General features: G+C 43.6%; 2 protein-coding genes and 1 pseudogene across 3 annotated transcripts; 2 read left to right on the top strand and 1 right to left on the bottom strand.

The window, feature by feature from the left end:
• The first annotated feature begins 317 nt into the window (after positions 1–317).
• LOC113463351 (pentatricopeptide repeat-containing protein At4g21065 pseudogene) lies at positions 318–3,950 on the top strand (annotated as a pseudogene). Its single transcript, XR_015968453.2, has one exon. The product of XR_015968453.2 is annotated as a pentatricopeptide repeat-containing protein At4g21065 pseudogene (transcript).
• Positions 2,463–5,601, bottom strand: DAU1 (TRM32-like protein (DUF3741)). The gene is made up of 3 exons (XM_026808232.4): positions 5,523–5,601; positions 3,450–5,217; positions 2,463–3,205 (listed from the first exon to the last, which is right to left on the bottom strand). The coding sequence occupies exons 1-3, from the start codon at positions 5,586–5,588 to the stop codon at positions 2,463–2,465; spliced, it is 2,577 nt and encodes an 858-aa protein (XP_026664033.4). The 5' UTR covers positions 5,589–5,601.
• Positions 5,602–11,641: 6,040 nt separating this feature from the next.
• On the top strand, positions 11,642–13,781 carry LOC103716498 (fasciclin-like arabinogalactan protein 4). The gene has a single exon (XM_008804524.5). The coding sequence runs from the start codon at positions 12,233–12,235 to the stop codon at positions 13,562–13,564; it is 1,332 nt and encodes a 443-aa protein (XP_008802746.3). The 5' UTR covers positions 11,642–12,232; the 3' UTR covers positions 13,565–13,781.
• Positions 13,782–14,166: the final 385 nt, after the last annotated feature.

Genomic DNA, 14,166 nt, shown 5'->3' with positions numbered 1-14,166 from the left:
TTAAGTCAAAAATTCATTCCGAAAGTTCTGATATCATTTATGGGAAAGAGTGCTCTACCATTCCAATCTCATGCCTCTCTTTGAAGCAGCAGGAAAATTAGACCATGTTCTGCTATTGCAATTGCAAGATTGTCCCAAAATTTACAGGCTGTATCATCATCTTTGCCTGTAGATTTGCTGGTAGAAAGCTCGCACTCGAAGAAATATTTTTTCAGGTTTACCATAGTTTATTCTGCAGTAAACACCAGATTTTTGTTTGTGTATTTTCATGCTAGGAACATACAAACTTGTTCCATCATAATGTGCTGATTATTAAGAAGTGAGATTGGATAAATTTCTGCATGTTGCCAATCAATGAACGGTCAATGACACCATCCATATAGCAGGGTGCAGCGGTAGTTCAAATGTTGTTGTTGGCCTGGCGATGGACTTGAGGAGTATGGTGTTTCCCTCGGCAAGGCATTTCAAAAGCCTCCCTCCTCTGGTACGCACGGCCGCCAGAGGACGAGCAGCTGAACAGATGTGCCTGGCCTTGCTCCAAGGCTGCGAGTCTCTCCCCGAACTCCTCCAAGCCCAGGCCTTCCTCCTCAAGTCCGGCCTCCAAGCCAACCCTCTCGTCCTCACCAAATTCACCTCCACCGCCTCTTCCCTCGACGCCGTCGATGCCGCCACCTCCCTCCTCTTCTTCCCCCGTGCCGCCACCCATCTATACGACGACTTCCTCTTCAACACTGTCATCCGCTCCCACGCCGAGTCCCACCGCCCCGAGTCCAAGCAAGAAGCCATCTTTTACTACTCCCTCATGCTCCGCAGCCATCTCCACCCCAACAAGTTCACATTCCCTTTTCTCCTCAAGGCCTGCGCTGGCCTCCCCCATGCCCACGGTGTCGGTTCCCAGGTCCATGCCTCCGCCGTCAAATTTGGATTCGCCGATGATTCGTACGTGCAGAACACCCTCATCCGCATGTACTCCAGCTCCAGCACCAGCCTTGATTCTGCTCGCAAGGTGTTCGACAGGATTCCGAGGTCCAGCCCGGTCACCTGGAGTGCTATGATCGCCGGCTATGTCCGGTCGGGCCTGTCCAACGAGGCCGTGGCTCTCTTTCGGGAGATGCAGGTCGGCAGAGTCCGTCCTGACGATGTCACCATCATCACAGTGCTCTCTGCCTGCGCTGACTTGGGGGCTCTCGAGCTCGCAAGATGGCTCGGGTCTTACATTGAGAGGGAGAGCATACCGAAGAGTCTGCCTTTGTGCAATGCTCTGGTGGACACCCTTGCTAAATGTGGGGACATTGATGGTGCGGTGGCTCTCTTCGAGAGAATGCCGGAGAGAAGCATCGTGTCATGGACGTCGGTGATCGATGGGCTTGCAATGCACAGCCGTGGGAGTGAAGCGGTCTGCATCTTCGAGGCAATGAAGGATGCTGGCGTGCCCCCCGATGATGTAGCCTTTATTGGCGTCCTCACTGCATGCAGCCATGCTGGCATGGTTGATGAAGGATGCCACTATTTTGATTCGATGAGGAGAGAATTCGGCATCGAACCCAAAATTGAGCACTATGGATGTATGGTGGATCTGTTTAGCCGAGCAGGGATGGTCGAGCGGGCAGTGAAATTTGTTCGAACGATGCCAATCGAGCCAAACCCGGTGATATGGAGGACATTAGTCAGTGCTTGTCGCATCCATGGTAGGCTTGAGCTTGGCGAGAGCATCAATAAGCAACTTCTTGAGGAGGATCCGATGAACAGTTCGAATTATGTATTGTTATCTAATGTCTATGCATTGACACGCCGGTGGGACAAGAAGTGGGAGATCAGGAAGGTGATGAGCAAGCGTGGGATTAGGAAGGTGCCTGGAAGCAGTTCGGTGGAGCTAGATGGTGAGATCTATGAGTTCATTGCCGGAGATACATCACATTTGCAGTCTAAGGAGATCTATGAGATGGTGGAGGAGATTGGGAAGAAGTTGAAGAGAGCAGGGTATGTGCCAGTATCTTCAGAGGTACTGCTCGACATCGATGAAGGGGATAAGGAGGATGCATTGCATTGGCATAGTGAGAAGTTGGCCATTGCTTTCATGTTGCTGAAGACTCCTCCGAGGACACCAATTTGGATTGTTAAGAATCTGCGGGTGTGTGCAGACTGCCATTTAGCAACAAAATTCATTTCTAAGGTGTATGATCGTGAGATCACAGTGAGGGATCGGAATCGATTTCATTGTTTTAAAGACGGGTTCTGTTCATGTAAAGATTTTTGGTGAAAGGAATGCATCAACTGGATGCTTGTCTGAACAAGGAGTGAGTGAGCTTAAACTTGCTATCGGCCCAAAAGAAAAAGCCCTATTGGAGGCAAATTATTTAACAGATTTCTTCATAATTACAAAAAAATAATGGCAAAAAAGAAAGCTCTATGCACGTGATGGAGACAGGAACTAGGAATGAACATACTGAGGACTCGATTTCTCAGAGAACATATAGAGAACTCGGCAAGTCATCAAATTGAAGAATGACCTCAGCTAGCAAATCATCTAAAATCAGATCTTCCAACTCCAGGCCTATGTACTCAGTATCATGTTGGAGGCTCATCCATCCATCATCCTTCATGAAATCTTGAGCAACAATATCCTCCACAGTTTGATCCAGCTGCAGTTGAGAGCTGAGATGGTGACTAATGATTGCCCACACCTCCTCGAGCACATGGTAACCTGCTGGCATTGGCCGAACACGAGAATCAAAACGCGAGAGCCAGGGGCAGTAAGTGAAGGTACTGTCGTAGATTTCCAACAAGACTTCATTGATCAGATCAAACAGAAGCATGTGATTAAGAGTCATTTCAGGCTCGTATCCAGCAGGATCAAGTTCATAACAAGAACATTCTGCTTCTTCAAACAGTGAGGGGTCCACTGGCTGGTTAGGAGAATACCATTCTCCAAGAAGCTCATCACTGCTAAACCCAGACTTCATCAATATATCTCTCACATAATGAAACTGTGCCTCATCCTTCTCATCCACCTGAATGTCGGAAGAATTAAAATCATCGAGTTCCATTGAAGTTGGTGCCTTGCCAAAGTCTGTTTCAACACCTTCCACCACATTGGAGGCATCATCAATACCCCAGCAGCTCCCTAGATCAGTCTGCCTAGTTTTCAGCTCCGAACAATCCAGCTCCTCCAAATCTATCTGCCTAGTTTTCAGCTCTGAACCTGCTGCAGTTGGATAGTTATATGAGCAATTATTATCAATAAAAACAGGATCCTGCTTTATCTTCCTAATTAAAGATGTTCTTACTTCTTAGACTATTCATTGAGTAATCATAGAAGATAGAAGAAAAACTGATAATTGGATCAAGAAGAGAAGGCATTTCCTCAGATGATTAGTTTTTGGGAAATTATGAATATATGAGTTTGTGAATTTCAGTAAAAAATGTCTTGCTGATCTGAGATAATTTACCTTCTGAGACAGAATCCTTTGCAGGACTGACAAGGTCCTCTTGAGCACATAAGTTAGTTACAGAGATTGGACTTGGCTCTGCAGGCATATCACTGGAAATCACATGCAGGGAACCATAGTTATCCTCTTCTGAAACAAAGTTGTCAGAAATACTGTAGGTGTCACAATGATCTAGTTCATTGATCAATATGGGCTGTTCATTAGCATTTACTTCTACAATATGTTCTGTCAGTGCATCTGATTTTATGCTTTCCTCTGTGCATACAAGATTGTCAACTGGCTTGGGCTTATTATAACTATATGGATCAAGCACTGCATCATCAATTTGAGGACCTGAAGTTAGCATCTCTAGTGACTGAGAAGCATCAGATACTTCATCTTGGATATCCTTGCTTAAAGAATATGAGTCAAGTTCAGGGAGGGAGAATATCCTTTCGAAGGCTTTTGGGAACTTCCTAACCTGTAAACCACTATCTTCTTTCGTCGACACTGAACATGCAGGTAACCTTTTCTTTTCTCTGCTTGAAATAGACTCGAACAAATGAGAATACTTATCCAAGGATTCAGTTAGCGAGAAAGATTTCCTGATACTTCCACCTACAGGGCCGCTCTTTGAAGAAGCAACACCTTTTCTCCCAAATTTACCTTTTGAGCTGTAGCTATTAAGTTTGTCGGATGCAGATCGTTCCAACAGACTCTGAACTTCTTTCTTCACATCCTCGGATACCTTCTGTCCATATGGGATTTTGTGGAGAACCCCATCCATAGAGATTCTATGATGCTCCTTTTTGTTATCCTTGATTACATCTTTTATCTTCCGCTTGATGGTCTTAAAATGATTTGAAAGAGTCCTATCTTTCTTGTCGTTTGATATATAGAAAGAACCCGTTAAGTATCCAAGAGCAGGAGCAATTCCAGCAGTATCCAGATTTTCAGCTTCCACTGTTAGAATTTCGTCCTCTTCATCAGTAATTGATTCCATCGCCTGGGAACCATCCTCAATGATATTAGGAACTAAAGGTGAGCTTCCAGCTTCCAACTTCCCATTTTTTCTGGAGAGAGGTTCACTTTCCTTCGACTTATGATTGAGCCTAAGTGCCTCGCTATTTCTGCATGACAACTCTGCTGCAGGAAGTGAACTAGACGTGGTCAAAACCATCTCGGAGCCAGAAGCCTGTTGAGCCTGCAGATAATTTGCTATAATGAATGTTGGATCCTGTAGAATTTTTAGAATTAACTCCCTGTTTGCATTGAGTAACTCCATCATATCCAAGAATTCTTTTGATTGAAGGAGAGCAACACCTCTTCCCGCTTCTCCAGCATGCGTACTTTGCTGTTTTTTTAACAAGGCTTCCTTTGCTTCATTTAACTTTTCTCCAAGAAGTGTTCTTTTCTCCAGTAAATGATCTCCAAGCCGGTTATTACCCTTGTCATCCGCAATGTTAATGCTCCCACACACTTTGCATTGCTTTCGAATAATAGGACTGCCGGAGGTTTTGCTCGATGATGGTCTATTTTGGCTACTTGAAGAAGCAGCCTCAGCTGAATGAAGTCCAACTGGTGAAGTTTCGCTGCCGGAAGTAAGTTCATCAGGAAGAACATAATCATTGCATTCCAAACGATGGATAGAACTGGTACGAAGCAACCGTGATGCCAATGGAGAAATCTTTCGCTTCTGATCTTTCTGCCTATTCCTTCTTTTACAAATTATGTTTCTCATGAGAGCCTTGCCAGAAGTCCTGTTTGCAGGACTAATTTTATCTTCTGTCTGGGGCGGCATCAACAAATAGTCATCAGATGGTTCAAAAGAACATGCATTAATATATTAAGAGACAGTTTCAGAAACAACCAACACTTAAATTCTGGTTCATTTGATAAGCTAACAACATGACTTATATAGCGATATGGGCAGAACTAATTGAAGACATGACATGATATATGCTTGCATTTATTTTCAATAAAAAGAAGAAATTAAGGTTGTTTCGATCAAAATTGATAAAAAGAAATAACACATTTATCAACAGCATATTCTGAAGCTTGCAGTTTTGTCTTTCAGAGATGTATTGAGCTCACCAGGAATTTTGCATCTTTATCCAGATAGACATTGTCTTCACTGGTTGAAGGAATATGGTGCTTCATTTTTGGATTTTTAACTCCTGAATTTTTTAAAAATTTATAATGAGCATGGGAAAATGAAATTGTGAAGTGACCATCTAACCCACATGATGACCAAAAAAAAAATGTGTGATGCATTCATTAAACAGATAGAAGTAACAGGGAGCAAGTACAGGCTAAGCATTACAATCCACATGAAAGGTAAGCAGGATTATCTTCAGCACCTATAATCCTTTTTAAGGAACAAGAAACCATCAATTCTAATTGAGTTCCTACATAACTGAAAAATTCTTGAACCTCCTATCCAAGAAAGGATGTTAAACTAAGCAGATCACATCCATAGGAGCAACTAACTTTGTTCTAGTGCCTAAGACCATGATAACGGAATGAATAGTACTGTAGCATAAGGAAAGGCAGGCAAGTACAGTCTGCAATTTCTTCAGTTACAAAAGCAATAAACATAATTAAAATGTTGCTGCCTTTGTGAATTAGCTCACTTAACGTGCGTAGAATAATCAATATGATGAAATCCAGAAAAAAATTCCCTAACGAGATCAAGTGCTCAGTTAAACCAGGAAATTATCACCTTTGGAAGATTACAGCCAGATGATAATCTAATATACTACATCCCTAAAGCCATGCATTTCTAAGAAGATTTATAATAAATATTGCTTATTGACCATTTTAAAAAATAAATATGTGAAACATAACTAATTTTTGTAAGGTGCCGCTGGTTGGTAATAGGTTGTGGAACTGTTTGGATAGCAATTCTGAAACTGTTGTTAGCCTATTCACAGTCCTAACCATTGGCCATTGCTTCATAGAATCACCTTAAGATGGAAAGAAAAACTGCAACTTTGACCTTGACAGAGCAGGGATACTCTAGGATAAACCTCGCTGAAGTTAGTACAGAATTGAATGAGTTATTTCAGTAACTTATCTTAGGGCCCCTGAGAGCGAGTTGATCAAGACATAGAAACAACTATTCAGCAAAGCTTGAAGGACTTTATATGAAACCATCAGCTGATGGAGAGTCTCCGTATGTGACAAATTAGGTGGAACATGCTCTTGCTTCTCCTTGTTGGTTTGCTGATATAATTGATCAATATCTTGACAAGTGACACTGAAATAATGTAGCCTTCTTTCATGTTGTTTGCGAAGCAGGACCAATAGATAGGACTGTCAAGATACCATCTCTTTATCTTTTCTAATGAATTAGATTTTATGAGACAATCATAGACCACCTAAACATCTTGCATCATTTCCTGTTGACTATGTAATAAGTATTCGAAAACTACTACTTAACCTATTAGTATGGTGAATAATGAAAAATAAAAAGAGAGAGCGAGAGAGACAGGCTATTCATCGAGTAAAAAAAAAAGACTTACTTCCAGGCCGACTTTCACCGTCATTCCTCCGGTATCCTAGAGTCTTTCTTTTATAAAGCCGCTGGTGCAAGTCGAGGACGTGAAGTAGGCTCTGCATGCAGCCTGGATGATAGTTGTCGAGTGACATTTTGGACCTCTCGGGCTGCAAATTCTCACCCATGTCTACTGCCAGCAGCTAAAGAACAATTGGCCTCTGATGGATGCTATGCTGTAAAAAAGAGAGCAGCTGATCAAAGAAAGCGACCATCACATAAAAGAATGATACAAACGTAATTTGCAGTAGCTGGACTCCATGAGCAATATATATGACCAAGAGGAACTAAAATTAATCAAGACAAAAGGTTCCGACAGCTGCATTATCTCCAGGATAGCATCTTATGATAGCCAAAAGGAGCATCATCACAAGAACAGTGCAATGCCTGGAATTTCCATGACAACCACCATCAACCATCATAATCATATGGCCGAAAAGAACCAAAATTATTTCCTCTTCTCCTTTGCAATCTAAATGAACGGTTCAACAGATGCATTATCTCCTGGGTAGAAAGCATATAATTATAGGGAAAAAAAAGAAAAAGAGCAGCGAGGACATCACCTGAAACATCAAAACATGATCTTTTCCAAAAAAATCCGGATTAAAGAATATCCTCTTATTCAATAAAGAAGCAACATCGAAGATTTTTGTTAAAAAAATTAAATCTAACAACGACAAAAATTTCAGAAAGGAAGAAACAATGATCTTGGAATCAAGAGAAGACGTACCAAGCGATCAGGATGGTCGTGGGGAATGTGAGTTCTTTGGTAGCCTCCGTATCCAGAGGAGAATAAGGATTAGGATTAGAGTTATGGTTAGGGTTAGGAGGAAATAGAGGAGGGGATATAGGATGGAGAGAAAGAGGGAGAGAGAGGACAACGGTCGTCCGCTCCCTTCTTTCTTCCCTTGCGGTCTTCTTACCGCTTTTTTTTTTCTTTTTTCTTACCGTCCTCTCCGTGCCGTTGTTCCCGCGCGCAACTGCCAACGGCCGCAACTCGTAAACCAGCGGAACCAGGAGGAGAAACCGGTTTTCCCTTCGGTTCGGTCCGGAGCTGAACAAACCGGTCCGGTTCTGTGGTTCGATTTGGACCGTACCAAACAAAGTACGTCAGTCATAAGGCAAAGCTATGCAATTTACTGATTCCGTATCAAAATTATTTGTTTATAACAAGAAAATTTCTATCGCAAGCAGAAGAATGCGAGCCATCATAGTTACGGCGTATTAAATATATCTATAAAGTAAAATACAAGAAAAAAAAAGAGATTTTGAGAAAATGATAATTTTTTTACAACGATGCGATGGTGCCGAGTTTATTTAAGCGGATCGCTGATGTACATGAGATTTGAGGATAGTGGTTATGGTTTGAGAAGTGGCACGAAAATCTAGCTTGTAGTTAATCAATAGTTGAAACTATGGTACATCGTGCTAGTCCAAAACGAACAATATGGAGTGTAACATACCGTACCAATACTCAGTATGCTAAAAAAAATTTCGTCTCATACTGTACTGATACTGTACTAGTGTGGCACCCGCATGAGAACCGGCACTGAAATGACGAATCTTGGTTGAAATGTTTATCACTAAGCAAACATTTTTATGTAAACTGCTCTTTTTAGTTTACATTCTAGTGGCAGGATAGATGCTAATCTAAATGGTGCCATGTCTCGATCTTGTTTGGGATCTATAGAATATTTGCGGGCAAATTATAGTAGATGTGAGACTCAACAATTAGATTCCCATGTAATGGCCAATTCATTTGGGCTTATTTGGAGCCCACAAAGTCTTAATCCTATCTAGATGGACTGGAAGTTTGAAGGGGGCAGCAAACAGGTGCGGCGATTCTGTTGATAAAAGCGATGGAAGCTTGCTTTATTTTATTGTTTTGTTTGCGGGCTCTGGATGCAATCATGCAAATGCGAGTTTATGAGCACCAATCAGCTCTTACTTTTGCGAGTTTACTCTGGGAAAAAAAGAGGGGAAAAAAATGATCTTTGGAGCTTATGATGCTAGCCCTCTTACTACACGTTATCATCCCTCACAAAAGGACTTTGCTTGGCAATGGAAGCAAAGTGAAATGAGTCTCTGGTTTATGGCCTTAGATCTTGCTTCTTGCTCAAAAATCTCTCTCACACACGCAAGTCATCGCAGTTGTAAATCTCCTACAAGTTGCTCAACCTTTTGTAATTAATGTTCGCTGAATTTTATCATGTAGGATGCATGTAAAATAAATAAATAAAAAAAGGCTATAATTAACCACAATATCATCCGACAAAAAATATTTTTAGTGTAATTATTTTTTATCACTAACGATATCGCAATTTTTTTTCATATATATAATTTATCCACTCTTCTTAATGTAGGCAATGGATTGTTTATTTTCTAAAATTTAGATTTTTTACCCATTTTAATTTGTTGAACTTTGAAGGGGGATTTAGTAACTGTTTTTTACGGAGGAATTTGCATAATTCATAGGGATTAGTGGAATGGTTGAACATGAAGTTTCTTGTGTAAATATTTTTCATTTATTATACCAAAAAATAAAATAATTTTCAATTAAGAAATACCCCTTGTCATCTTAAAAACTATCAAGCTTGGTCACATATTTTTTGGTCCAACCAAAGATTCCAATATATCCAAATCTTAAAACTTTTTAGAACTCTTTTGGGATAAGGAACAATAAGGTACTTTCTCTTCGGAGAGACATGTCCTGTAAGATAGTGCACCTAGTTTTATTCTTCTTGTTCCTAAACTTTTGGCCCGTATGTAATTGGATGAAAGTTGAAACTTACCACACACCATATTAGCAATAACTTTTCTCGTACCCAATTTTTGGGTATCTTCTATATTTTAAAGTTGTGCAAATGGCTCTCCGTGAGGCTTCTCATTGCAAGCGAGCGAAGGAGTTTCAAATCTAATTTACATTAGCAAGCATCTCCGTACCCATATGTGATTATTTAAGCTTATTGTCTCTCTTTTGAGGTAGCTGGGCATCGACTGGCAACATGCAGGCAATAAGGTGAAACATTTACAGGACAGTAGGTCCAACTTTTTCTTTAAGGAAAAAAAGTTGTTAAGAGCTAAACAGTGGCTTCCACTGGATCATTTTACAATCAACACCACAATTGATGCCACTATTTGTTAAGCCGTGTCTAAAAAAAGCCGGCCAATGCCTAGTAGAGGCAATAGCTTTCTCCCTAACCGAGCTGGACCTGTTATAAAGGACTAATGTATCACAACAATAATACTATAGATCAACTTTCGTTCAACTGCTAGCTAGCTGGGTTCGGATTGTATCTTTCGCACGAATGAGCGATTGATTTTCTTTCACAACATTGATCATCGAATAGCGATGTGTACAAATCTTAAAACACCCTAGACTCTTCCGTTCATCTATCTGCATGAATTTCAAAGTGACCATCGCATGATCAAATGATAGGTTCGCACGAAAGTTACAACTCCTGCCCTACCTAGTTATCCACAGTAGGACCACACGGCCGCCATCATGACACACTGCTAGCTTCCATTGGCCGATCGAGCACCCTATTCTTCTCTCCATGCATGCAGCAGTTGAAAGAGCATAATGCATTTAGGTTCATCATCAGTCGACTTCCGGGGTTAGGTCCACCTCAAAGCAGCAGTGAACTTTTTCTTACAGACGACAGGCTTTAGGATCGATTAGTGACAAGCATTCAAAGTATGATTAACTTTAACACGCTTTAGTCTGGTGTCCTTTTGACCTGATTCTCCTTGGACTCCCTCTTTACTGTTACCATATTGACATTATGTTGATTATGTGATGGAACTGGGACCTTTCATTCCAAGGGATGATCAGTGCCCTTAGAGAATAGTCTTGGCAATTTATTATTAACTCTTAATTTAGCTCCATTAAATCCAATACATATGAAAATTAAAAGATCATGTCAATCAGACATGCAATGCACCCCTGAGGTTATGCACCATTGCCATAATTCCATCTGCACAATGTTCTGGTGCTTATTTATTTGAATTGAATACTTGAACTTGATGATGAGCAATGATTTGTAAAATATGAATGAGACTGAAATATCTAATTAATAATGAATGTTTCGCCTTAGTGTTAGGTATGATAGCTGCCAGCTGGCCTTAAGATAGGCCCACTCAATTGAGAACAAGCCGAGAAGTATTGCATGATGGCCGCATGTGCCACATAAATGCAGCTTTGTTAGGAGCTATCCCTTTACAGTGGATTCACTTTGCTTCTTTTGTCTATACTCTCTCATGACATACTTTTAAACCACCATGTCCATGTAGAATGTCAAGTATACCTATTGGTGTGCGACCGTCTTCCTTGGGACAACCTTGGATGACACACCGCTTAATTTAACTACTGCCACATTTGATCCATAACTCCTTTTATTTCCATTTGACATCTTAACTCCAATCACCAAGTGAATAACCTCTCTCTCTCTCTCTCTCTCTCTCTCTCTCTCTCTCTCTCTCTCTCTCTCTCTCTCTCTCTATATATATATATATATATATATATTGCTATAACAAGGGACTCGCACTCCTCTAGTATGAATGTATTAAAAAATTAAAAAAATAAAATATTCTATAAGGCTCTCAATAGCTGAGCAGCATCATCAGACTTCAGACTACTCTATCGGTGTGGTTTATCATAAAAAAATTCATTCATTCAGCAATACCATTCTGTCTTTGCAAAGATGAGCTTGACCTCTAAAATTTTCGAAGTAGGGTATGAATCCGGACCCCCCTCCTTTTAGCATAAGAACGATACTTTCACGGGTGAGAAAAGAAAAGTAGAAAAGTGGATACAAATATCAAGCCCTTCCCACCAACCATTTAATCAAATCGACTGGCCTGGGCGGCGCATAAAGCAAACGTCCACGCGTCCAACAACCACTCGTCCCCATTCCATGTCCCCTAGATGAGGCGGTGCACTCTCGTCGCGTCTAATCCCCGTGGATGCGGACACCTCACGCGGAACCGCCGTTCTTTATTCCGGATTTACAATCCCCGCTTCCGCTCGCCTCCGACGTCACGGCTCACGAACCAAGGAGAACAGAAAGGTGAACGTACTGAACGGTGAGCAGATCGCACGCGAGGCATGAAATTGCCAATATTAAAGGACAAGAGAAGGAAAAAAAAAACATTATTATAATATTCTCATCGTCGTCGTCATCATCTCTCCCCCGTGGTCCTCTAGCTCTCTTCTCAGTGGAGTGGAGTGAGTGGAGAGAAGAAAGAAATGGCTTCTCCGTCTCCTCCGTTCCTCCACTCACATTGTCGTGTTCGCCATTCTGCTCCTCTCCTTCTATTTCTTGTAGTTCTTCTTCCCTCCGTGTCTCTGGCGGTTAACGTCACCGCTCTCCTAGCACCCTTCCCGGACCTCTCTGACTTCAACCGGCTGCTGGGCTCGACCCCTGTAGCTGGTGACCTCACCCGGCGATCATCCTTAACCCTCCTTGCCGTCCCCAACTCCTACCTCCTCCGCCTCGGCGACCTCGGCCGCTCCGCCGCCGACATCGCCGACGTCCTCCGCTACCACGTGCTCCTCGAGTACCTCTCCTGGCCGGAGCTCCGCCGCATCCCCGCCGCCGGCAAGCTCGTCGCCACCCTCTACCAGACCACCGGGCGCGCCTTCAACAACCTCGGCGCCGTCAACCTTACCCGCGACCCCCGCGGCGGCGGCGTCACCGCCCGCTCCCCCGTCCCCTACTCGCCCTCCAACGCCACCATCCTTTCCCTCGTGGAGTCGCTGCCCTACAACGTCAGCATATTCGCGGTGGATGCGCTGCTGGTTCCGTACGGGTTCGACCTGGCGGCTTCGTTGAGTCGGCCGCCGGCTGCGCCGCGGAACATCACGCAGGTGCTCGTCGACGGGCGGGATTTCAACGTGGCGGCGTCGATGCTGGAGGCGTCCGGGGTGGCGGCGGAATTCGAGGCGGACGAGCGCGGGGCAGGGATCACGGTGTTCGTCCCCACCGACGAGGCCTTCGCCGAGCTGCCGGTGACGGAGCGGCTCCAGTCGCTGCCGGCGGAGCGGAAGGCCGTGGTGCTCCGGTTCCACGTGCTCCATTCCTACTACCCGCTGGGGTCTCTGGAGTCCATCGTGAACCCGGTCCAGCCAACGCTCGCCACGGAGGCGACGGAGGCCGGCCGGTTTACCCTCAACATCACCCGGGTCAACGGCTCCGTGGCGATCGACACCGGAGTGGTCCAGGCCACCATCACCCGGACCGTCTTCGACCAGAACCCCGTCGCCGTCTTCGCCGTCTCGAGGGTTTTGCTTCCGAAAGAGATCTTCGGCAAGGATTCGTCAGGCGGCGGCGGCGGCGGTAGAGGTGGGGCTAAGCCGAGGCCGGGGAGTGGAGCGGAGGTGGCTCCGCCACCGGCGCAGGCTGGGGCGTCCGCGCCGAAGGGGGCGGACGGGGTGGAAACGCCGCTGACGAGGCTGTCATCGCCGCCGGAGTTCAGTGAAGACATAAGATCAGCCGCTGCGGCGAGGAGTCGGGGTTTTATCATCGTCGGCGATGGAGCTGCTCTGTTGTGTATAGGCTACCTGTATCTACTATGGTAGGAGATCTGAGATTCTTCCTCTCTTTTCTTCCTCTCTAAATGTTGCATTTTTTTTTTTCAGAATTTTGTATACGAGATTCCAATTCTGGCTGCAAAGCAGCGATTTTTTTCGGTATTTCGGGGTGATATTGATGAGGGAAGAAGTTTACATTTAAATTTGAATTAAATTGGGTTCTTGTTGGAATTGGAATAATTTGGGAGAATTCTTCAGACAATCAGAACGCGATTCCTTCCTTTTTCTCTCTCACTTCTTTTCATCTTCCTTTCCTTCCATCCACGAGCTGGAGAAATCGAAAAAGGTTATTCCTTTCTTCTTCTATCGGGCGAGCGAGGACAGGTTCTTCCCCTTCCAAACTTCTCTCTGCTCTCAAAATTTGAACTTCTCCTCCCTCCCTCTCAGTTGGAGCTAGAAGATGAATAAAAATCCCATCTTTATCCGATTTCTCCTCTCGAATGCCTTCGAATCCAGATAAGGGTTATAATTCAACAAGCCAGGGAGGGGATCGAGAACATAGAATCACGAAATTCCTATCAATTCTCGAAAGCCATCTTCTTCTTGTTCGTCTTATCCTTCTCTAAGAGACGAGCGCTCTGCAGTCGGAT

The sequence above is a fragment of the Phoenix dactylifera genome, chromosome 8, assembly GCF_051530095.1.
Source record: "Phoenix dactylifera cultivar Ajwa chromosome 8, Ajwa_hap1_PhDact_Kaust_v1.1, whole genome shotgun sequence".
In the NCBI taxonomy this organism is placed as follows: domain Eukaryota; kingdom Viridiplantae; phylum Streptophyta; class Magnoliopsida; order Arecales; family Arecaceae; genus Phoenix; species Phoenix dactylifera.
This window is presented reverse-complemented; position numbering and strand designations above follow the sequence as displayed.